The 23,537-nt window shown below is 52.0% G+C and overlaps 1 protein-coding gene across 4 annotated transcripts; it reads left to right on the top strand.

Moving 5' to 3' along the window:
• Cluh (clustered mitochondria homolog) lies at window positions 1-22,824 on the top strand. Of its 4 annotated transcripts, none has more exons than XM_041664288.1 (26): window positions 1-290; window positions 7,291-7,493; window positions 8,202-8,373; window positions 10,587-10,730; window positions 10,895-11,019; window positions 11,097-11,251; window positions 11,353-11,478; window positions 11,748-11,895; window positions 12,073-12,165; window positions 13,036-13,730; window positions 15,559-15,779; window positions 15,922-16,026; window positions 16,195-16,295; window positions 16,887-17,039; window positions 17,126-17,188; window positions 17,302-17,546; window positions 17,790-17,874; window positions 18,022-18,175; window positions 18,254-18,393; window positions 19,066-19,146; window positions 19,225-19,350; window positions 19,457-19,578; window positions 19,799-19,892; window positions 19,977-20,111; window positions 20,195-20,268; window positions 21,416-22,824. In XM_041664288.1, exons 1-26 carry the CDS (start codon window positions 191-193, stop codon window positions 21,585-21,587), a joined length of 4,032 nt encoding a protein of 1,343 aa, XP_041520222.1. In that variant the 5' UTR covers window positions 1-190; the 3' UTR covers window positions 21,588-22,824. The 4 variants fall into 4 exon arrangements, with proteins under 4 accessions (XP_041520222.1, XP_041520225.1, XP_041520223.1 ...); XM_041664289.1 differs by having other exon boundaries at window positions 2-290; window positions 15,925-16,026; XM_041664290.1 differs by lacking the exon at window positions 1-290 and adding an exon at window positions 4,150-4,497.
• Window positions 22,825-23,537: the final 713 nt, after the last annotated feature.

Raw genomic sequence — 23,537 nt, 5'->3', positions numbered from 1 at the left:
CCTCGTCGGCCGCCGTGGGCCGGCCGGGCGCGAGGGCGGGGCAGGGGAGCGGCGGTGGGGTCAAAGGCTACAGCGCGCACCACGTGGGCCGGTGACTCCGTCCTTCCCGCAGCGGCCGCGGCGCGCAGGGCACTTGGGTTAGTGGCGCGGAGTGCGGCGCAGACAGGCGAGCCGGACGCCCGCTCCCGCCATGGTCATCAAGACGGACGAGTTGCCGGCGGCCGCCCCGGCCGACAGCGCCCGGGAGCACGGCTCGCAGGCAGGCGGCAAGGGGCGACCGAGCGCGGCCGGTGAGTGGGCCGGGGCCAGGGGCAGCTGGGCTGGGGCCCCGGCCGAGTCGGGCCGAAGGGCTCGGGACTCGGCGTGGACAGCTGCCTCCCCTCCGCGTCTGTGTGGGCGGTGCACTGGGCCGCCCCCGCGCTGAAGGTCACCTTCACTGGCACCCCCTGCTACGGCCCGGACTTTGCACGTGGGGTCCGTGGAAGGGCAGTCACGGCAGACACACGAGCGCAAGATCGTGGGGGCACGTGCGCGCACACGCGGTTTGGTTTCAGGGTGCGCCGCCGCCGCAGGCGGATTGGAATCGGCGGCCCCACCCCCCTCCGCGCCCCTACTTGGGGAGCCCTTGGGCCTGGGGACGCTGACACTTGCGGCCCAGTCTCTTTCTGGTCCTTCTTGTCCTAGACGTTCCTGTGCGACAGAGCTGCAGCCCAATGAGTGAGGTTCAGTTTGGAGCTGCCCAAACTTGGGTCTGTGGGAAGAGCGCAAGTTGGGGTTTATGTGTTTTGTGGGGGTGTCTTTTGTACACTCTTACAGACAAGGGCTTACTCTCAGGTCGTCCGGCTATGGCTCCATTCTTTCAGTTATTGGCCGCCACTTGATATGGGTACTGGGGGCCTACCTGTGTGTGGGGGCAAAGCGTAGCTCTTTGGCAGGGGAGGTGTTTGTGCCTGAACTTGATCATTAACCTGCCTTATTGCGAAAAGTGGGTCAGACCAGAGCTGCTGTTTTTTAAGGCAAAGGTCATTAGTGTGGAGTGGAGTTCCCAGCTCTCCCCCGTGGGGGCTGTGTTGGTACTGGCTTTGGGAGTGGCCGAGGCTTGTGCAGGGGTGGGGCTGACTTCTCTTGCACTTTGCCTGCGTCCTTTCTGTTATTTTCACGCAGTCTCAGACCCCAGTTTTGAAGCTGGAAGCCCCTTCCTAGGCCTCCTCACGTCTTCTCATGGCCAGACTGGTCCTTTCCAACCAGGATTGTCAGTGGGAGTGCGGACCCACTTTCTCTCTTCTCCACAGCTCTCCACCATGGGATCCTGTCTCAGCTCATCATCCTCATTGTTCCTGGCTTCAGTGAGCAGACGAGGGCTGACTTGGGAGTAAGGATGGGTCTAACACTTGCTAAACTCTTTCCCATCACAGTGGGTTTACCTTGCCTAGACAAGGCCAGGGCTTGGGCAGAACAAGAAATGCTGAAAATATCAGCATACCAACTGATGTGGTTCTGAATCCATGGGCAAGCTGGACAGGAGGAGGTCAGGGCTGGCTGGTTTCCCCACCATCAAAGAGATCTGAAGAGATATGAATGAAGCAGCTTGGCCAAGGTCATAGTGATTTCATTGTCGAGGGAGCATTTGGATTTCCAGTTTATGACCAGCAGGCCAAACCTACCCCAGTCTGACCTAGAGGGAACTGAGACAGGCGTGCTGGTTTATCATGTGTGTGATTCAGGGAACTTAGGAACTGGAGTGGTGGAGGATTTTTAGTACCCATAATGAAGTTCCTTTCTTAGTTAATGTACTCAGGATGAGGGGAGATGGATTGGGGTCAGGTCATAGCTCTTCAGCTTGGGGTACAGGGCTTCCTAGTGTGTAGGTTCTTGGCTTCTGTGTCCCCAGAAAAGCTGGTTTAGATGGCTGAGACACACTTTACGCCATCTTGGATCTGTTCAAAGGGAAGGAACATTAATAGAGCTCCCTCCCGTTGTGCTCCCCTGGTCAGACTTTTATGTGGGTATCAGACTGCAGGCTTCGATCCTCAGCCCCTATTTCTGGAAGCTCTCCAGTATCTTTGAGGAGGGGATCAAGCAAGACAGGCAAGGGTCAGTTACCTTCTTAGGAATAAAGTAGCTTTTAGGGGTTAAGAGAACAGGCAGGTTTTTCAAGTTCATAGTGGTGTGTCAAGTTCGTTCTGCACAGGGGAGGGCTCCCTGTATTGGGCGTGGAAACTGAAGGGGAATGGCAGACTAGGGGAGAACTAAGGGGTTATAAGCTCTCCAGAAGGATTTTTTTTGTTTGTTTGTTTGGTTTTTTGAGACAGGTTTTCTCTGTAGCTTTGTAACCTGTCCTGGAACTTGCTCTGTAGACCAGGCTGGCCTCAAACTCACAGAGATCCGCCTGTCTCTGCTTCTCAAGTGCTGGTATTAAAGATGTGCAACACCACTGCCTGGCCCTCCAGCAGGATCTTAAAGGGCTTCTTTTGGGTGGTGTCTGGGAAAACAGTGAACCACACTTGAACTTGAAGGTCTGGGGAAACAGGAAGGAGGCAAACAGGGCCTTCTGCCTCTATCCTCTTGTCTTAAAGGCCTGGGTCCCTAGAATGGGATGATGTATCTTTTGGGGTTCTACTTCCTGCTCTAGCCTCACCTGCTGATTCCTTAGCTAGGGTGTGGCCTGGCCCTGGCATGGTCTCTGCAGACTCTGTTAGACTGGGGAGGTACACACAGGCTGCTTGCTAAGATTCTTTTTAAGTCCTGTCTGTGACCATCTCTGGCCAGTGGGGTCTTTGTACTTCAGGCCCAGGGAGGGCACACACTCTTGCCATCCTGATCTGTCCGTCTGGAATAAGTTAGCATGTGTGCTAAGTGCCCTTCTGGCCGCTGATCCCATTCTGCAGAGGACTGCCTTTTTTTACTTTCCCAGAATCCTAGGTCCTCAGAGGTGCCCCTGGGAGTAGATACCTGGGGCCATTTTACGACAGCTTCCAGGAGCAAGGCACTGCTTCAGCCTGATCCCTTGGGGAGCATGATAATAGATTGTACTCTAAAAGTGGTGCCCAGAGACCTGGGTTTGTGCTTCTGACACACCTACCTTTTCCTAGACTTAGCTGCGTTGCCTTTTGCTTCTGTGACCTTGGACAGCTCACTTATTAGTCTTGTGGCGCTTCAGTTTCCTTGAGTGAGTTGGAATGGTGATCTGAACATACTTTTGGGGAGAGGGCCTGGAGGGAACACTGGCCCCAGTGGGAACTAGAATGGTGACACTCTTAACATCTTTTGACATCATTACCAGTCTGCCTGTTCCCCTCCCAGGGTTAGGATGTGTTTGCGGAGGGGTTAGAAGTAATGGAGTGGACCTAGCCCTCTTGCCCCAGGTCATAGTGTGAGGCTTAGAACCTGCTAGGGTTAAAGAGAAGCCAAAGGTTTGCTTAGCCATTCCAGGGATTGTAGGGACCTGCTGTGGGAGCCTAACTGCCCTTCCCACGCCCATTCTGGTTAGTATGGATGCCAGAGCAGTTCTAACTGGGCCCTGGCAACAAGTCAGAGGCCCTGTGAAGGCTCCCTGGCGAGGCTGGGCATGCTGCTTCTGCACAGTGCAATGGCCTTCAGCCTCCTGCTGGCAGCTCTGTTTTCCCTGGGGGAGACATTTGGTTTTCTCCTGGCAGCGCACAGACTGCTGGGAAGGGAAGAGGTAGTCTGCCAGCTTCTTGGTGCAGCGTGGAGTCCTGAGGCATGGGTGCAGTTGTCCTCTGGGAGATTGAGGGCCCATCCCCCTTTCACTAGAATCAGTGACTCTCAGGAAGGGGCCAGCTGCCAGGTCACCTGCAGGGGGCAGCAGGAGCCAGAAGCCTCAGCCAGTCCCTTGACCTAGGAGAAAGAAGGCAGGGTGTGCTGTGTCGGCAGCTGGTGGACAAGGGGTGGCTGGCTATCTCATGGCCTGGGCCCGGATTTGTGCCAGCTGTTGTCAGCAGCTGGCTGAAGCGGTTCTGCCCACTACCACTGTGGGTGGAGCTGAGGAGAGGACCCCCTTGCTGAGCCCTGCTTCTGCCAGCCAGTCCTCTACGCCTTCTATCCTAAGGGGCCCAGGTATCCCAAATGCCGGGTTCCTTTGCTCTCCTAATGGCTTCACTGGCAATAATCCCTTTTCTGAGGTGTGCAGAGAGGTGGGCCTGAATGCTGAGAGCAGTTCTTCTCAGGGTCCTGGAGCCTCTGGGGCCTCCTGGCCCACAGCCGTCCTTCTGGCCGACCTTGAGCAGAATGAGAGGCCCAGGGAATGTGCCCTTCCTGGGGCTGCCCCAGCAGGCCTGGCCCCACTGAAACCTGAAGCCAGTTGGAGCTCCAGCCCTGAGCCGACCAGCTGCATCACCACAAGGGTAGAAGCAGAGGCTGTAACAGGGGACAGAGTCAGCCCCAGGCCTGGGCCTGGTCAGGGTAGCTGGCTACCTTGCTGCCATGGGAGTCCTGAGACTACAGAGCCAAGAAGAACGCAGCTGCTGACTGTACCAGGTGGGCTGTGGGACTTTGTGAACCTAATGACCAGAGAGATCACTTGGCATTAGTCCTGTGGTGGAGAGGACTTCAGGCCCCCTTGGAGGAAAGAAGAGGGCCAAGACTAGCTGTCCTGGGGTGCATTCTCTTAAATCTGACTCTCCCTGGCTTAGGAAATAGGGCTGGGGTCACCTTACCTTTTCTGCCGTCTTCTCTTGTCCTCTCCATTCCAAACAATTGGAGGAGCACAGGTTGTCTGTTGAGGTCCAGGCCTAACTGCCTACTTGTGTATCTTCAGAGCTAAAATCTGGGTCTCTATTGAGTGAGGGCCTTTGCAGCTTCTGTCTCCATTCTAGGGGATTGCCAACCTGGAAGGGCATCTACAGGGACCCAGCAAGGAGAGGCTTCTCCTATCCACACCCCTCCTTGTTGGTCTTAGCAACCTAGCCACCACTGTCCTATCCTTGTCTGCTCTGTCCTTAGAGCCACTTTGGGTGGGTTATTCATTTCTAAGGGCTGAAGCCTCCCTGCCAGGGGTTGCTGGACCACTGAAAGAGCCATTCTGTGTATCCTTTGGTTCTCAGATGGCAGCCCTGTGTTGGAGGTGCTTTGTTGTGGTACTGACAGCATTATTGGAGACCCAGCGTGAAACCTCGGGTTCACTTTAAAACTTTCTAGGTTTCATTCACCCTGTTTTGGTTAAAGAAGTAGGTACTGTATCCAAAATCCTGAAGGTAAAGGAAAGGGGTGAGACTTCTCTCCATGGCCTCTGGTGTGCCTCTCTGTTTTGAGTCTGCCTTCCTCCTTGAGGCCCTTGATTTTTTTTTAAATTTATTTATTATGTATACAATATTCAATCTGTGTGTGTTTGCAGACCAGAAGAGTACAGCAGACCTCGTTACAGATGGTTGTGAGCCACCATGTGGTTGCCGGGAATTGAACTCATGACCTTTGGAAGAGCAGGCAGTGCTCTTAACCACTGAGCCATCTCTCCAGCCCCCGAGGCCCTTGATTTATAGACAGATACTGTACAGCTTTGGGATCATGTACCCTGTTGCCATTCCTGGGGTCTGAATGGGCTGTGCTGACATCTAGAGCATAGCTGTTCTGTCTGGAACAGTCCTGCTCAGAGCTGCAAGCCAAGGGGGCCACTCTGTGACAGACCAGTATTGGGACCAAGGTCTCTGTTTGCCAAGTAGACATCCAGGCAGGCCTATGTTTATCTGGAGGATTTCTGAGGAGGTCGTTGGCTTTCTAAGGGTGGAGAGGCCTTTGTTTTACTTAGTGCCTGGTGGGGAAGAATGAGACATTTTGTCATTTGCTTCTCCCCACAGCATGTTAAGTTGGGTGCTATTCACAAGTAGTGTGCTCTAATGTAGGCTAGCACTAATTAATTTGATATCTTTTCATTGAGCCAGGGTAAGACAGAAGGTGGAACAGAGGGCTGCTGGTGTGAACAGCTATCCACAGTGTAACATAAATGGCTACTCCTGAAGGCATTGCATGTATTCTAGCAGCCTTGGGGCTGCTGCTTCTACCAGTTAGGGTCATTTGGGCAGGTTCTGGGGAAGAGAGTTTATTCACCCGGGACATAAGAATGAGTTGGAAGGGACTGGAGAGATGGCTCAGTGGTTAAGAACTCTGACTGTTTTTTTTAAAGATACGTTTTTAGAGCCTGACGGTGGAATTAAAGAATCCCAACACTTAAGAGGCAGAGGCAGGCAGATCTCTAAGTGTGAGGCCAGCCTGGTCTATGGAATGAGTTCCCGGAGAGGCTCCAAAACTACAGAGAAACCCTGTCTTGAAAAACCCCACAAAAAAAAAAAAAAAAAGGATCAGTGAACCAGTCACGAGTGCTAGAATGATCGCGCAGAAGCTTCAGAGTAGCTCAACAGTTATGATTGGGTGGTATGTGTGTTTGTGTGTGTGGAGAACAGTGCAGAGGTGAGAGGGAAGGGAGCTGGCAGAGCTGAATTTAGTTTTAGGCAGCTGTCTTAGACTGGTTCATACTTTTTTTTTTTTTTTGGTTTTTCGAGACAGGGTTTCTCTGTGGTTTTAGAGCCTGTCCTGGAACTAGCTCTTGTAGACCAGGCTGGTCTCGAACTCACAGAGATCTGCCTGCCTCTGCCTCGCGAGTGCTGGGATTAAAGGCGTGCGCCACCACCGCCCAGCTAGACTGGCTCATACTTAAGTCATCAGTGGTTTATCAGGGTTCCAAACTGTACTCTTGATTGATGTTGGAAAACTACCAAGGCCATGACGCAGAGTCAATACCTAGGGGTTGGTTGTAGGTTTAGGGTAGGTGATTAGGTAGTGGGGAAACGGACTGAATTTCATTCTAACAAAATGATCCTTTGGTGGCATCTAAGGGAAGGTCACATGTCGATGGCAGTTGTCTCTGTTGAGATACTATAGACTAGCCATGTGAGCTTACAGATGGAGAGTATTTGAATCAGTATGAGAAATGAGGTTAGGAGGGGCTGAAGACAACCCATAGCTCAGGATGGCTAGAGAGAATGGAGTTGGAGGAGGAAGATAAGGGTGTTTCCTTAGATAGAGGAGTAGTGGCCTTACTGCAAGAGGAGGGTAATGTGTGGCATTGTGGCCCTGGAGAGGAATCCTGAGTGGTGGGACTGAGGAACAGTGGATGGAAAAGGAGGGCACAGAATGTGTAAAGCAGATGGTGGTATCTGCACGTATCCAGTGGGGGTTTCTAGTAGGTCTATGGGGATGCACACGCAACTGGGTGTGTGAGGCAGAAAGCCCCACCTGCCCAGGTAGGCCCATCTAACTCGGCTTCACCTTCCTCAGAGCCCCCCTCAGTTATGCTGTTGAATGGTGACTGCTCAGAGACCTTGAAGAAGGAAGAAGGGACAGCTGAGTCACCCAGGGAAAATGGGATGGATGAAGGTGAGCCTGGAGATGAGACCACTGGACAGGAAGTCATTGTCATTCAGGACACAGGCTTTTCTGTGAAGATCCTGGCCCCTGGCATCGAGCCCTTTTCCTTGCAGGTAAGATGGTGGAAGATATGCTGGGGACCAAGTTCTAGTATGCTGCTGGAGAGGAGCATGTCCGAAAGCAAAGCCTTGTCTTTGCATGTGTTGGGCCTATGGTCAGGAAGCTGGTCCTGGCTTTTGCCCGGGGTCTGGGCTAGCGCAATAGTTGAGGCTAGGTTCATTGCTAGAAGGCAACCACCAGCCCCAACTGGCAAGGCCAGAGCCATTTGCCTTAGTGTTGCTTCCCCTGTTTTTCTGTTCTCCAGTTAAGAGATTGCTCTTGGTATCTATAAGTAGTTTAGGGACACTGGGGCCAAGTTCTGTCTAGTAAGATCATATGTGTATAAGCATGTATACAAACACAGATGCAGATGAACATGGTGTTCTTGGATAGGGCTTAGAATTCAAAATTTATTTATTTATTTATTTTTTTGGTTTTTCAAGACAGGATTTCTCTGTGGTTTTGGAGCCTGTCCTGGAACTAGCTCTTGTAGACCAGGCTGGTCTCGAACTCACAAAGATCCGCCTGCCTCTGCCTCCCAAGTGCTGGGATTAAAGGCGTGCGCCACCACCGCCCGGCTAGAATTCAAAATTTAAAACCCCAGAAGTTAAAGTGGGTATTTGGGGTATATATTCTAGAGTCCGAGGTACTTTGGCCTCGTAGCAAGGAGGGATGCTTATGCACCCTGCCATACAGTACCAGAGTGGCCTTCTCTTTGGCAGGTGTCCCCCCAGGAGATGGTGCAGGAGATCCACCAGGTGCTCATGGACCGTGAGGACACTTGTCATCGTACCTGCTTCTCACTACACCTGGATGGCAACATGCTGGACCACTTCTCAGAGCTGCGCAGTGTGGAGGGGCTGCAGGAGGGCTCAGTGCTCCGAGTTGTGGAAGGTTGGTCAAGATTAAGCTGGTAGCTGTCAGAGGAGGGCCCAGCTTTAGGCCAGATAGCCTAACCTGTGTCTCTGTCTCTGTGCTCCATTTGAGCACATGGAGGTGGGACTGGCATCTAAGTGTGCTGCTCAGATGTCACCCCTTCTTTTCTACTACTGCCTGGTGGACAGTTTAAGACCAAGAGTCTCCATTTTTAAAAATCCAGCCAGTCCTAGGATTGAAATGAGCTTATCAGATTGTGAAAAGATGAGTGTTGCCTCTTTAGGGACCTACAGAGTTTCATCATATCTCTTCTTTGTTTTGTTTGTTTTTGTTTTGAGGTGAGGTCTCTCTCTGGTTGCTTTGGCTGTCCTGGAACTCCCCTGAGTAGACCAGAATGGCCTTGAACTCACAGATATCTGCCTCTGCCTCCTGAAGCTGAGATTTTCTAGCTCTCAGGAGTCAGCCTCTTCCTTGCTTTGGTGTGGTGAGGCTGGTTTGGTTGTAGAATAAAAAATAATTCCTGTAGCAGCTCAGGGAATCCCCAGGACTGCTAGCTTATGAAGAGCAGATGTGGAAAGCAGGGCTCAGTGCTCATGCCTTAATCCCAGGACTTGGGCAGCTGAAGCAGGAGGATTGCTGTGAACTGGAAGTGCACATGGGCTACAGAACAAGACCCTGTCTCAAAAAACCAAAAGGGAAAATAAATAAGTAAATAATGTTAGGAAAGACTATACCTCAGCTGACTGCACTTGATCATAGGACCCTTTTTGTCCTTGCAGAAAACCCATTACAATGTCACAAAACACACACTATAGGGCAGTATTGACTCTGGGGGTCTTGGGCTATGGAGGTTCAACAGTTCCACAGGACTGGAGGTATCTGAACAAAAAGCTCTAATGGATTCTCCAGGGCCTGTGTGGACTTCAAGAGGTAGGTGGTAGGTTATTTTTTGCAAGCAAGGATCCTGCTAACAGTCAGATGCATGTGTGTTTGGAAACCAGAAACTCAGCTTATGTGTTCATTAGCGGAATTTTGGGATTTGTGTGTGTGTGTGTGTGTGTGAGAGAGAGAGAGAGAGAGACAGACAGGGTCGTGTAGCCCAGTCTGGCTTTCAGCCTGATATATAGCTGAACTCCTGATCCTCCTGCCCACACAATGGTTGGAAATATAGTTAGGTGCCACCATAGCTATCTGACAATAAAATTAAAAAATGGGGAGCCTAATTAAAAATTCATGGCTGGAGGGTATGTTTCAGCAGTTAAGTATGGTTCAGTATTGTTCCTGTTCTTCCAGAAGACCTGGGTTTAGTTCTCAGCACTTACATCTAGTTCTAGGGGTTTCGATGCCCTCTTCTGGCCGCCACAGGCACTCCCACACATGTGGCATAGTAACACATGATACATATGCAACTACACTTGAATCAAAATACTCCTTCCTTCCTTCCTTCCTTCCCCTCCCCTCCCCTTCCTTCCCCTCCCCTCCCCTCCCCTCCCCTTCCCCCCTCCCCTCCCTCCCTCCCTCCCTCCCTTTCTTTCTTTCTTTCTTTCTTTCTTTCTTTCTTTCTTTCTTTCTTTCTTTCTGGTTTTTCAAGGTAGGGTTTCTTGGTGTGACAGTTCTGACTGTTCTGGAACTCCCTCTGTAGACCAGGCTGGTCTCAAACTCATAAAGATCCTCCTGTCTCTGACTCTTGAGTGCTAGGATTAAAGGCGTGTGCCACCACCGTCTGGCTCTAAAAACACATCTTTTGAAAAACAAAAAACCCAACTTGAGCAGGCCTGGTAGTCTTTGTCTGATACTGGCACTTAGAGACGGACGAGTATCACTTGTTAGGTCTAGGCTAGCCAGAGCTATGTGAGGCTCTGTCTTAAGCTGTGTCACTCTGCCCCCATCTTGCAAAAACAAATTTTAAGCTACCCCAGGGCTACAGATTGAGCTAGACTATTCTTAATTCCACTCTGGCACAGTAAGAAAAGAAAGCTGGGCATGGTGACTTTCTGCCTGTGATCTCAGTACTTGGGAGGCTGAGGCAGCATTAGCACTGAGTTCAAGGGTAGTCTGGGTTACATAGCTGCGGGATAGCATAAACTATATATAGAGAGACCTTGTCTCAGAATTTCAACCAACCACCTCTTTCTCTCCCCTTGCGACGATGGTACTCTGCGTACATCCTCTTTGCAAGGCGGGCAGTTCTGGGAGAGCTCTGGTAATGCCCTGCCTCTTTGTTCTGGCAGAGCCCTACACCGTTCGTGAGGCGCGCATCCACGTGCGCCATGTTCGAGATCTCCTCAAGAGCTTGGACCCATCTGATGCCTTCAATGGAGTTGACTGCAACTCCTTGTCCTTTCTGAGTGTCTTCACTGATGGTGACTTAGGAGGTGCGGGGAAATTGGGACTAGGACTTGAACAGAGGGACAAAGGTCTGCAAGTCATCTCTACATGGGAGTTTGGGAAAAGGCGCAGGGAGTCAAAGTGAGCCAGGGCCACACTGAGTCACAGAAATAGTTAATTCTTGGCTAACCACCAACCTTGGGTCCCTCAGACAGTGGGAAGCGGAAGAAGGGCCTGGAGATGGACCCCATTGACTGCACACCGCCTGAGTATATCCTGCCAGGGAGCCGGGAGCGGCCACTGTGTCCCCTGCAGCCCCAGAACCGTGACTGGAAGGTAAGACAGAAACATGAAGGAAGGAAGACTCTGGCGGATCCCGAAACTTGTCTCCTCATGCGTGGTCATTTCTATAGCCCCTGCAGTGTCTGAAAGTGCTCACCATGAGCGGCTGGAACCCACCTCCTGGGAACCGCAAGATGCATGGGGACCTCATGTACCTGTTTGTGATTACTGCTGAGGACCGGCAAGTCAGTATCACTGCATCCACAAGGGGCTTCTACCTGAATCAGTAAGTGTCTGCTGATCCCCCATGTGCCATGGCATGTCCCCCTATTCTGGGTTTAAGGACAAATACTTGGGGTAACTGCTCAGTGACCCTTTTCCTTGCAGGTCCACAGCCTACCACTTCAACCCCAAGCCTGCCAGCCCCCGCTTCCTCAGCCATTCCCTAGTAGAACTGCTCAACCAGATCAGCCCAACCTTTAAAAAGAACTTTGCTGTGCTGCAGAAGAAAAGGTAGCACCTGTGTACCACCACGCCCTGCCCTGCCTTTAGGCACAGGCTGGACATACACTAACACTCCTGCCTGACAGAACCCCAGTGCCCAAGAGGCCCTGCTTTACGGGGGCAGCAGCTCTGGGAGAGGTGCCCATTTGCATCTGACTTCAGGGTGGCATTTCTGGGCAAGAAATGCCAGAACAGCGGGGGCCTCAGAGAAGAGGAGCTCACAACTGGGCACTAAGCTTGGAGGAATACTCCATTCCCCCATTCCCCCACTTCTGCAGGGTCCAACGCCACCCGTTCGAGAGGATTGCCACTCCGTTCCAGGTATACAGCTGGACAGCTCCCCAGGCGGAGCATGCCATGGACTGTGTGCGTGCTGAGGACGCCTATACCTCGAGGCTGGGCTACGAGGAGCACATTCCTGGACAGGTGCTACCCGGCCCCGCCCTCCCAGCCAGCCCTCCTGGTGCCAGGCTCCTTCTGTGCACCTCCAGGAGGCTCCCTCCAATCTCTGTGGGCCTGTCTGCTGGGAGGTGGAAGAAGGGGATAGTCAGATCAAGCAAGACACATACTGAGCCTGCATCTGCCTCCCTGGCCCCTCCACAGACCCGGGACTGGAATGAAGAGTTGCAGACAACAAGGGAGCTGCCCCGCAAGAACCTGCCTGAGCGGCTGCTTCGAGAAAGAGCCATATTCAAGGTGACTGCATTTCCCCTTTGATTGAAACGCAGCCACCAGACTACCTGGGCTTGTAGGTAAAGGGAAACTGGAAGCTGGGCTGGCCCAGCTTTGTTGGCAACATTGTAGGGTGTCTCAGCCTCAGGAGACTTCCTCAGATCTTTTCTCTGGCTTCATTGAGACTCTTGGGACCATAGAAAGGGAAGGACTTATCTTTCCTTGGGTATGGTAAGTTCCAGCTATCTTCATGTCCGTCCCTGAAACATGGTGCTTTCATTGAACCACACGCTGTACTGCTGGGGCCCTTCTGTGGGCAGCAACACATTAGTATAACACTTAGAATTTTTATTAGTAGGAGGGTGTGTGTGTATGTAAGTGTGAAGTCAGTTCTCTCCTTCCACTGCAGGTCCAGGGATTGAAATGGTAGTCAGATTGGCGGTAGGCACTGTTCCCTGCTGAGCCATCTCACTGGCCGTACCTGTGTACTCACTGTTGTTCCTGAATTGTGTTTTTCCAGTAGAAGTGTTGAGGTTTCAAAAGGGTTTTTTGTTTTTTTTAAATTTTCAAGACAGGGTTTCTCCATAGCTTTTTGGTTCCTGTCTTGGAACTAGCTCTTCTAGACCAGGCTGGCCTCGAACTCCCAGAGATCCGCCTGCCTCTGCCTCCCGAGTGCTGGGATTAAAGGCGTGCGCCACCATCACCCGGCTTCAAAAGGGTTTTAAGAAATGATACTGTTGCCCTTTTCTAAATATGAAGAAACTGAGGCTAGGGTGCCTTGACTCCCAGAGCCTGGCTGCCTTCACCATCCAGGTAACCTGGGCCAAGATAGGATGTACCTTAGTGTTCTTGTACCTGGGGTCTGTCTCACCTTCCCAACCTTGGCCTCCACAGGTACACAGCGATTTCACGGCAGCAGCCACAAGGGGTGCTATGGCAGTTATTGATGGTAATGTGATGGCCATCAACCCCAGCGAGGAGACCAAGATGCAGATGTTCATCTGGAACAACATCTTCTTTAGCCTGGGCTTTGATGTCCGGGACCACTACAAAGACTTTGGTGGGGATGTGGCAGCCTATGTAGCTCCCACCAATGACCTGAATGGTGTGCGTACTTATAATGCTGTGGATGTGGAGGGGCTGTACACGCTGGGTACAGTGGTAGTAGATTACCGGGGCTACCGTGTCACAGCTCAGTCCATCATCCCTGGCATCCTGGAGAGGGACCAGGAGCAGAGTGTCATCTATGGCTCCATTGACTTTGGCAAAACAGTGGTGTCACATCCACGCTATCTGGAGCTGCTGGAGCGCACCAGCAGGCCCCTCAAGATTCTGCGTCACCGAGTGCTTAACGACCGAGATGAGGAGGTGGAGCTCTGCTCTTCAGTGGAGTGTAAGGGCATCATTGGCAATGATGGGCGCCACTACATCCTTGACCTGCTGCGGACTTTCCCACCGGACCTTAACTTCCTTCCTGTGCCTGGTGAGGAGCTGCCTGAGGAGTGCACTCGTGCTGGCTTCCCCCGAGCCCATAGACACAAGCTGTGCTGTCTGCGCCAGGAGCTGGTGGATGCCTTTGTGGAGCACAGGTGAGAAGTGGCTGCACCACCCTGGGTTCCACTGGCAGCGTGACTGGCACAGCTAGGCTCGTGGGCTGTTCTGAGGAAGAGAGAGACTCTGGTCTGCTCCCTAGAACTGGGTTATACACCCCAGCCTTTGCCTGCCTCGGATCTTCAGCTGCAGAAATGCAGGGCCAGTTGGAAACTAGCAAGTGGCTAAAGTGGTCAGCAAAGTGGTCCTGGACTCTTAAGGAACATTCAAAAATCTGGAGTTTTAAATGCCAGTGCAGGGCTGGGAAGATGCTCAGTGGGTGCTTGCTGTGCAAACGTGGGGACCTACATTCAAATCCCCCCAAACCATCAATATACAAGGTTGTATGGTAACACGTGTTTGAAACCCTAGCACTGTGGAGAGAGGGTGCACACAGGATAGTTACAGGAGATTGTCAGCTAGGTAAGTACAAGTTCATTGAGAGGTCCTGTCTTGTCTCAACGGAATAGGGAGGAGAGTAATACGGCAGGACCCGATGTCCTCCTATGGCTTTCATGTACACATATGAACACCCATATAAAGACGAACACAAAGCTAGGTTTGTTGGTGCATCCCTTTAACTCCCCAGCACTTTGGAGGCAGAGGCAGGCAGATCTCTGACTTCGAAGCCAACCTGGCCTACAAAGCAAGTGCCAGGATTGTTAAACAGAGAAACCCTGTCTTTATTTATTTATTATGTATACAATATTGTGTCTGTATATGCCTACAGGCCAGAAGAGGGCACCAGACCTCATTACAGTTGGTTGTGAGCCACCATGTGGTTGCTGGGAATTGAACTCAGGACCTTTGGAAGAGCAGGCAATGCTCTTAACCACTGAGCCATCTCTCCAGCCCTTATTTTGCTTTTTAAGACAGGTTTTCGGGGGCTGGAGAGATGGCTCAGTGGTTAAGAGCATTGCCTGCTCTTCCAAAGGTCCTGAGTTCAATTCCCAGCAACCACATGGTGGCTCACAACCATCTGGAATGAGGTCTGGTGCCCTCTTCTGGCCTGCAGACATACACACAGACAGAACATTGTATACATAATAAATAAAATAAATATTTAAAAATAAAACAAAACAAAAAGGGACTCAGAGGGAGAATCTCAGGTGCAGGGCTGGGAAGTGGAGCTTAGAAGTGGTGTTGGTGCAGCTGGCAGTGAACGCACCGTCTGCTGTCAGCACCACGATGAGCTCTTTCCAGGTGTCACTGGCATTCCCGTGCGCTCATTCTTGTGAGCCTGTTCTGGAGCCTTTCCCCTCTTCCATATGCCCCAGCTATCCTCACTGAGGAGAGTTTGAGGGCTTTGTTTGTTTGAGGCAGGGTCTTGCTGTGTAGCAGAAGCTGGCCTGGAACTCACAGTCCTGGCTTAGCCTCCCTGGTGCTGACTTACAGATGCTCATCATATTTTGGTTCTGCTCTAACCTGCCAGCAGTCTGGCAGGGTTGCTACCCTGGCGTAGGCATGCACGTACTCACGTGCACACTGCTTACAGGGTTCTTAGTGCCAACATTTTCTTGCCCCCAAAGGTCTGGAGCCTGGGCCTGCCTTTTTTTAAATTGTAGAGTTATTTGCTATAGTAGTATGTATGAATGTTTTGCCTACATGTATGTATGTGTACCACATGTGTGCCTATTTCCTGTAGAGGTCACAAGAGTGGTCACGAGGGCATTGGATTCTCTGGAACTGGAGTTACGGATGGTTGTGAGCCAACATGTCAGTACTGGGAATTGAACCTGGGTCCTCTGTAAGAGCAACAACTGCTCTTAACTGCTGAACTGTCTATACAGCTCCCTGCTTCATCGTGTCTGCTCTGCTTTTCTCTAGGTACCTTCTCTTCATGAAGCTGGCTGCCTTACAGTTGATGCAGCAGAAGGCCAGCAAGGTTGAGTCCTCCACCTCCCTGGAGAATGGTGGTCCTCCCTCAGCAGAGGCTGAGTCTGAAGACTCGATAGGACCTGAGGCAGGAAGCGAGGAGGAGGGCAGCAGTGTGAGTGGCCTCGCCAAGGTGAAAGAGCTGGCAGAGACTATCGCCTCTGACGGCACAGGTGAGGTTGCTATCCTTGTTTGGGACAGCCCAAGCTGGTCCTTGCAGCTTAGCCACGGGTGGCTCCTGATCTCTGAGAGGACTGTGGGACAGGAGACTCGTGGTAGCACAGCTCTACCTCCTGTCCTCACACATCTCCACAGTAGACCCCCGAAGCCGAGAGGTGATCCGCAATGCCTGCAAAGCTGTTGGCTCCATCAGCAGCACAGCCTTCGACATTCGCTTCAACCCTGACATCTTCTCCCCAGGCAAGTGTTTGTGTATGTGTGTGGGGAGTAACAGTGAATGAACCCTGTAGGCAAGGGCAGAACATCATGGGGAAGGCGTGGGGCCTCAGCAGCAGAAAGCTGCCTCCAGGTGGCTTCTGTCTTGGTCCTGGTGTTTACCTACTTGACCTTCCTGTTCTCCCTCCCTAGGGGTTCGCTTTCCTGAGTCCTGCCAGGATGAAGTTCGGGACCAGAAGCAGCTATTGAAAGATGCAGCTGCCTTCTTGCTCTCCTGCCAGATCCCTGGTTTGGTGAGGGATGGGTTGGAGGATGGGGACTGCCAGAAGGGCTGTTGAGACCTTGGTGCCTCATGCTCCTTGGTCTCTACCACACAGAACCTTCACACAACTTTTGCTTTAGCCCTTCCTGGGCTGGCAGGGCAGGGCCCAAGAAGTCACAGGAGCAATTGACCATAGGCTCTGTCCTGCTGATGCTGGGATTCTGGTCTTCGGAGCCTCAGATACCAGAGGCCTAGGATTTCCTGTCCAATTGGTCCCACTAGCTTTCTTCTGTCTAGGCCCCTGAATGACAGGTTCACTTTCTTGTCTCATAGTGTAAGCCTCTCAGGATAACCGGAGTAAAGCTGTGGCTCCTCCCCCACATAACTAGATGTCCCTGTGCCACCTGTGGGCCCTTAAGGACTAGGCTGCTTCCTATTTCTGTTCCCTTTGCTCTTGTCGAAGGCAGGGACAGGTTCCTATACCCTTTTCACACTTTGTCTCCTTTTTTCTTCCTGCATGGAAGCCAGGGCTTAGTTCTTCCTTCCTTGAGGGTAATAGGGAAAGCCCAGATTGGGAGGGGCAGAAGGTTGGGGCTGGTCTTGACCTTATGCAGCTCCACAGGTAAAAGATTGCACAGAGCATGCTGTATTGCCCATGGACGGGGCCACACTGGCTGAGGTGATGCGCCAGCGTGGCATCAACATGCGCTACCTGGGCAAGGTGCTGGACCTGGTGCTGCGGAGCCCAGCCCGTGACCAGCTGGACCACATTTATGTGAGTGGGCCTTAGACTGGGAGGTGGTTATTGATGCATCTGGAGGCCTGGAACCCGCCCAAGAATTCCTTCTTTGACCCCCTCAGAAAATCGGTATTGGAGAACTCATCACACGCTCTGCCAAGCATATCTTCAAGACATATCTACAGGTGCTGCCACTCTTCCCCAAGTTGGTGGGACCTCCCTGGGTGGCATGGGGCCTAGAGAAGAGCCCTGGGTCAGGGCTTAGGGCCATCCTGACTTTAGTCAAAACTTGGCTTAGGGAGTGGAGCTCTCAGGCCTTTCAGCTGCCATCAGCCACTTCCTGAACTGTTTCCTGAGCTCCTACCCCAACCCCGTGGCCCACCTCCCTGCTGATGAGCTGCTCTCCAAGAAAAGGAACAAGAAGAGAAAAAACCGGCCTCCAGGAGCTGCAGACAACACTGCCTGGGCTGTGATGACCCCCCAAGAGCTCTGGAAGAACATCTGCCAGGAAGCCAAGAACTACTTTGACTTCACCCTTGAGTGGTGCGGGCGCAGGGGACAAGGGTTACCACAGGCATAGGGGATTGGGGGTTGGGATTCAGGCAGCATCTAGGGCCTGTAGAGTGAGGACAGCAGGTGAACAGGCATAGTTGGCACCAGCATGGGGAAGCAGGGCTGTGAGGGTTAGTGCTGAGCAGTGGAGAGCAGAGCTTAGGGGTTCTGTGGTTCAGCGGCTGTACAGAGAAGGTGGGTGCAGGGCTGCTCAGCCCCCGCTCCTACCCCCAGTGATTCTGTGGACCAGGCTGTGGAGACCTATGGACTGCAGAAGATAACGCTGCTGCGAGAGATCTCACTGAAAACCGGGATTCAGGTGGGCCCTCATTTTCAGCCTGGGCCACCGGGCACGGGGAAGGGAGCTTTCTTGGGATAGTAGTCTCTGGACACGTGCTGGTAGACCGGGAGGTGCTATCTTTCTGTGTCCAAGGCTGAGGCTTTGGGTGTTGGGTCCTTTCCCCAGATTCTGCTGAAGGAGTACAGCTTTGACAGCCGCCACAAGCCTGCCTTCACAGAGGAAGATGTCCTCAACATCTTTCCTGTGGTCAAGCATGTCAACCCCAAAGCCTCAGATGCCTTCCACTTCTTCCAGAGTGGGCAGGCCAAAGTACAGCAGGGTGCGTGGCACTGTGGGCTGGGGGAAATGGGAGTGTCTCTTGCCCAGCCCTGACCTTGCCACCTGGGCTGCCTCATAGGCTTCCTGAAGGAAGGCTGTGAGCTCATCAACGAGGCCCTGAACCTGTTCAATAACGTGTATGGAGCCATGCATGTGGAGATCTGCGCCTGCTTGCGTCTCCTGGCCCGCCTCCACTACATCATGGGTGACTATGCTGAGGTGTGTAAGCTGGGCATCTCTTGACTGACATAGTATTGGTTGGGGGCTCCATGAACGGCCTAGGGCCTCCATCATCACAGGGAGAGGAGAATGCTCTTTCTTGGGCTTTCAGGTAGGGAGTAAGTGGCATCTACGGAGCCCCAAAGTTCTTGTTCTGTGAGTCAGTTCACCCTATACTCATTGTCTTGGCAATGAGTAGTTGCCTCTGCTAAGGTAGACATGGCTCAGGCCACTCGGGGACAATGACAAGGGTAGATCCCGAGAGCTTGTGAGTAAGAGCTGTGGCACAGTACCCGGCCTTTGAGTGACCGTGAGAAGAGCAATAGATCATTTCTTTTGTTTTCTTCAATGTTCTGTGGTTGTATTCCAGCTGTTTCGTTGGCCCCTAGGCTTTGAGAGCCTGTTTTGGGGGTCACTAGGCCTCCTTTCAATCAAAGGCTGTCCTAAGAAATTCAGAAGTTAATGTATTTCAGTGCAGTTTGTGTCTGTTTGTATTTGCATAGATTTTGTTAGGGAAGAAGACACAGAAAAATAAATTTGAAATGGTGCAAGGCTTTGAAGATCTCCATAGTCAGAGCAGCGGGGTGGACCTCCTGCCACCTGTGTACATGCTGTAGGGTAGACAGTGCTGTATGGGGCAGTGCGCACCTGAGATTGATGTCCTCTCTTCAGGCACTCAGCAACCAACAGAAGGCAGTGCTGATGAGTGAGCGGGTGATGGGCATTGAGCACCCCAACACCATCCAGGAATACGTGAGTAGCCACCTTGGGATTGGTGTGTGTTTGTGTGGGAGTGCCTGGGGCCACGCTAACCCATGGCCCCACCCACAGATGCACCTGGCCCTGTACTGCTTTGCCAGCAGCCAGCTGTCCACAGCCCTAAGCCTTCTGTACCGGGCCCGCTACCTCATGCTGCTTGTGTTCGGGGAGGACCACCCCGAGATGGCGTTGTTGGACGTGAGTGTTGGAGAGGGGAATTGAGTGAACAGGTGTCCATAGGTGGACACTAGACTTTATTCAGGGGTGGTGGGGGGACTGACTCGGCTCCTTCCTTATCCCCCAGAACAACATTGGGCTAGTGCTGCATGGTGTAATGGAGTATGACCTATCCCTGCGCTTCCTAGAGAATGCACTGGCTGTCACTACCAAGTACCATGGGCCCAAGGCCCTTAAGGTGGCTCTCAGGTGAGGCAGTGCTAGCTGAGACCCGCAGCAAACTCTTGGTGGCATGGGGAAGGGACCTAGCTATTTCTTCTGCCTTTGAGAAAGGTTCTCCGAAGCTCTCTACCTATGCCCCGTGCCCTGACCTTGAGTGGTTCCTCTGGAGCTCCAGCAGGGGGATCTAGTCCCCAGGGGGTCTCCACTTCTTGTCCCTCCTTTGCCCCATATATTCTGCTCCTTTCAGCCACCACCTTGTTGCCCGGGTCTATGAGAGCAAAGCTGAGTTCCGGTCAGCCCTCCAGCATGAGAAGGAAGGTTATACCATCTACAAGACGCAGGTGGGCTTCAGCAGGGGCTGTTAAGGTTGCACCTGTGACTGTGCAGTCCTGATCCCCCTTTGCTTTGGCCCTCTTCCTCTGTAGCTAGGTGAGGACCACGAGAAGACCAGGGAGAGCTCTGAGTACCTCAAGTGCCTGACCCAACAGGCTGTAGCCTTGCAACGCACCATGAACGAGATCTACCGCAATGGCTCCAGTGCTAATATCCCACCCCTCAAGGTATGGACCTGGCCTGAGTGGGTGGGTCCAGTTCCCTGGCCTCCTACCATGATGCTCTAACCTGCCTTCCCTGTCACCCTCAGTTCATAGCTCCCAGCATGGCCAGTGTCCTGGAGCAGCTCAATGTCATCAACGGCATTCTCTTCATTCCTCTCAGGTGAGCTCCTCACCATTCCCGACCATCTGCAATCAGCCTTAGGTACCCCCCTCCCCTCCCAAGACAGGGTTTCTCTGGGTAGCCCTGGCTGTTTTGGAACTCGCTTTCTAGACCAGGCTGGCTTTGAATTGCCTCTGTCTCCTGAGAGCTGGGATTAAAGGCGTGCTCCACCATTGCCTGGCTTGGGTTCTGTTTAAATTACATTAAGCTCAGACTTTAAAAGCACATGTATGATCAGCAGTTTTTGTGATTCCTCCCAGACACTTTGTAATCCAGGAAATACATAGCTGTAGCATTCGATTTTGTTTTATTTTCCTGTTGTGAGAAGGCTAGCTTAGGCTAGTCTTTAGTGCTAGCCCAGACTATGTTGCCCAAGCCAACCTCATACTGTGACAGTCTCCCCCTGCCCCCCCCCCCCCCCCCGCCCCCTGCTTCTAAGTGCTAGTATTAGAGTGAGCTGGCCTCAGGCACACACACAATCTTCAAATGTTAGGGTCATAGTTGAATTGTGTACTGCTACCTGGGTTTTAGTTTTTAACATATCGTGCTCAAATTTGTTTTGTGTTGTTTTAGACTGGGTTTTAGGTAGCCCAGGTTTACCTCAAACTTGCTATGTAGCCGAGAATGACCTGTTGCTGTTTCCCAAGTACTGAGAGATCCCAGGCTGTCACTGTACCTGGCACTTTCTTTTCCATTATCTTGGTGATCTTTCACCTCTAGTACATAAAGGGTAGCTAGACTACTAGCCACCTGCTTTTTCAGTGAAGGGCCGTGCCCTGTCAGCTAGTCTTTTGAAGACTCCCTGAGGCTCTTGAAAACTGCTTTGAGAGTCCCTCGCTCCTGGCTGTGGGAGATGAAGTTGGTGGGATAGCCAACAATAGGAGCACCCTGGCTGTTTTCTGCATGTGATCTGCTGTAGAAGCCAGACGTTAAGGGCAGAGTGAACTTATGGGTAGGGATGTCACACCCTTACCAGATGCTTTGTAAAGAACAGAGAGCACTCCACCTCTGGGAGGGACATCCACACATATCTCCCCCACTAGCTGAAGCAAAGAGCTCAATAAAGTCCCAAGTGTCACTGGTGGAAGCTGCAGGGTGGCAGAGGGCCCAGGCTACTCTAACTCTACCTTTGCCTCCTAATACTCAGCCAAAAAGACTTGGAAAACCTGAAGGCAGAGGTAGCACGGCGGCACCAGCTCCAAGAGGCCAGCAGAAACAGGGATACTGTGGCCACTGATCCTGAGCCAGTGAGAACCCTGGAGGACATGGTCTCCCCTCAGACTGCCAAGGAGGATCCTTCTTTGAGCTTACAGGGATAAAAAAGGAGAGAAACACGGACAATCAGCAGCCCTATTTCCCAGTGATTCAGACAGATTCCAGGAGCAGGGAGCATGCCCTGCAAATTAGGAGCGGAAGCTAGTCCTCCACTTTTTACCCCTACCCCACCCCCAGTATCTGCCTGGGGCCCTGGCCTGGCCTACCTGCTCCTAAAAGATGTTTTGCACTGGTTCAGTGAATATTCGATGCAGAGACCTGATTGAAGACACGAGAATGAGTGTGTAGGCATCAGCTCCAGCATGGGGGCAAGTGCCCCCCAGCCTCCTGCCCTCAAGCAGGGGTGTGTGTGTGTGTTCATGCCTGTGGATGTCTTGCTCCGGCCTTCCTGATGTACATAGCCCAGTCGGTTCTGAGTGGATGACGTGCAGATGCAATTTCTCAGGTCATTTGTATGTTTGACATTATGGCTGCTGCTTTTGTTGCCACCACCCCTGGGCCCAGCCTGGCTTCAAAAAGTCCAGGTTTAAGCCAAAAAAGATGGGGGCTTTCCTGTGTCCTGGGAACAGGGAGCCAGATCCCTAGTAGGGTGCAAGGTAAGACCTGCAGTGGCTTTACTGTGATTGGGCCTGGCCTACCTGTAGCCTCAGGGTGAGGGGAAGGGGCCTGAAGTGGTAGACCCCCACACTTCCATGTGCCTGGCCTTGGCCAAGCAGGAGGAGGCATTGCCACAGGCTTTGACTTGCCTCCCTGCTCCCTGTACCCCAGGTGGGCATAACCTTGGGGGCCAATAGTGTGAATGTATCTTTCTCCCCATTTTAACCTGAGCTGCCTAACGCACAGTGGAGGGTAGTTGGGTAAGGGGCCAGAGCTGAATTATGGATCCCAGGGAAAGTGACATGCACAGGAGTGATTGTCCCCTTTGTGGAGCCAGGCTCCTTACTTGGTCTTTGCCATATAAGCACTTCTACAAAGGCTCAGGGGTGACGAGGCTCCTCCTACCTGGCTGCTCTCTCCCTGTTCGCCTGTGTTGCTTCCATTTGTCTGCTGTCCCTGAAGGAGATGACCACCCTTTGAGCCTGAGGGAGCTGTTCTAGGCAGAGCCCCTGCTTCGGGTTTTGCTGGAGCTGCTGATGGATAGTATCTGTCCAGGGACCTTGTTTAAAAGGGAATGGGCATGAGCCAGCAAGGCATCCCACAGCTATCAAGATCCTTTTCTTGTTTTTAAACCATCACGTCTTCATTTCACATTGGAATAAAGTGAGTTTTTGAAACCGGCTGCCCCAGGCTCACCCTGTGTGCTCTGTGAGCCAGGCTCCTATGTCTCAGTGAGGCTGTCAGAAATGCTATTGAGATAATTATGTATATATTGGGTCAAATTCAAGGTTATGTTTATCAAGTCACTGAGTGGAAAGTGGTACTCCAATTCAGCTGGTCCCTACACAAGAAAAAAGGAGATGTATTGGTACAGGCTTTGGGTTCCTAGGACTTGGTGGTCCTCTGGACATCTAATTGTGCCTCATTCCTTTCCCTTGCAGCCAGTAGACTGAGCAACACTCAGTGTTTGGAGAACAGGAGTGCTGCTTTTGCAATTAAAGCCAGTGAAGTAGAGGGAAGAGGTGGCCAACTAGACAGACCTGAGGACACAATGGCTTGAACATTTTCCTGCTTAATGATGATCAGAAATTACAAAATCCTTGAGTCTAATTTTGATGTCTTTGATCTCTTAGACTTTCTGAAAAATCTCAGTCTTAATTTGTGGTCCTTCTTTCTTAAGCCAGTCAGAAAGATGTCCCTGATCTCCATACTAAGTAACATCCGTAAGTACCCACTAATGATGTGGTCATATGAGTCTAGTGTGCATGTTCCCTAGTGCCTTTTATAATGGTTGTATTTGATCACTTGAGACAGGTCTTTTACAGCTCAGGCTGGCCTTGAAATCACTTTAAAGCTGAGTATGACCCTTGCGATCTTTACCTTTACCTCCCAAGTGC

This window comes from Microtus oregoni, unplaced genomic scaffold (assembly GCF_018167655.1).
Source record: "Microtus oregoni isolate MIOR12 unplaced genomic scaffold, Mior012 000015F_ref0000493, whole genome shotgun sequence".
In the NCBI taxonomy this organism is placed as follows: Eukaryota; Metazoa; Chordata; class Mammalia; order Rodentia; family Cricetidae; genus Microtus; species Microtus oregoni.
This window is presented reverse-complemented; position numbering and strand designations above follow the sequence as displayed.

Excerpts from the sequence above, each read along its gene's own strand:
- Cluh (XM_041664288.1), top strand. The coding sequence starts at position 191 with ATGGTCATCAAGACGGACGAGTTGCCGGCGGCCGCCCCGGCCGACAGC. Across the intron at positions 291-7,290 it reads GGGGCGACCGAGCGCGGCCG|AGCCCCCCTCAGTTATGCTG; the intron begins GTGAGTGGGCCG and ends CACCTTCCTCAG. Across the intron at positions 11,479-11,747 it reads GCTGTGCTGCAGAAGAAAAG|GGTCCAACGCCACCCGTTCG; the intron begins GTAGCACCTGTG and ends CCACTTCTGCAG.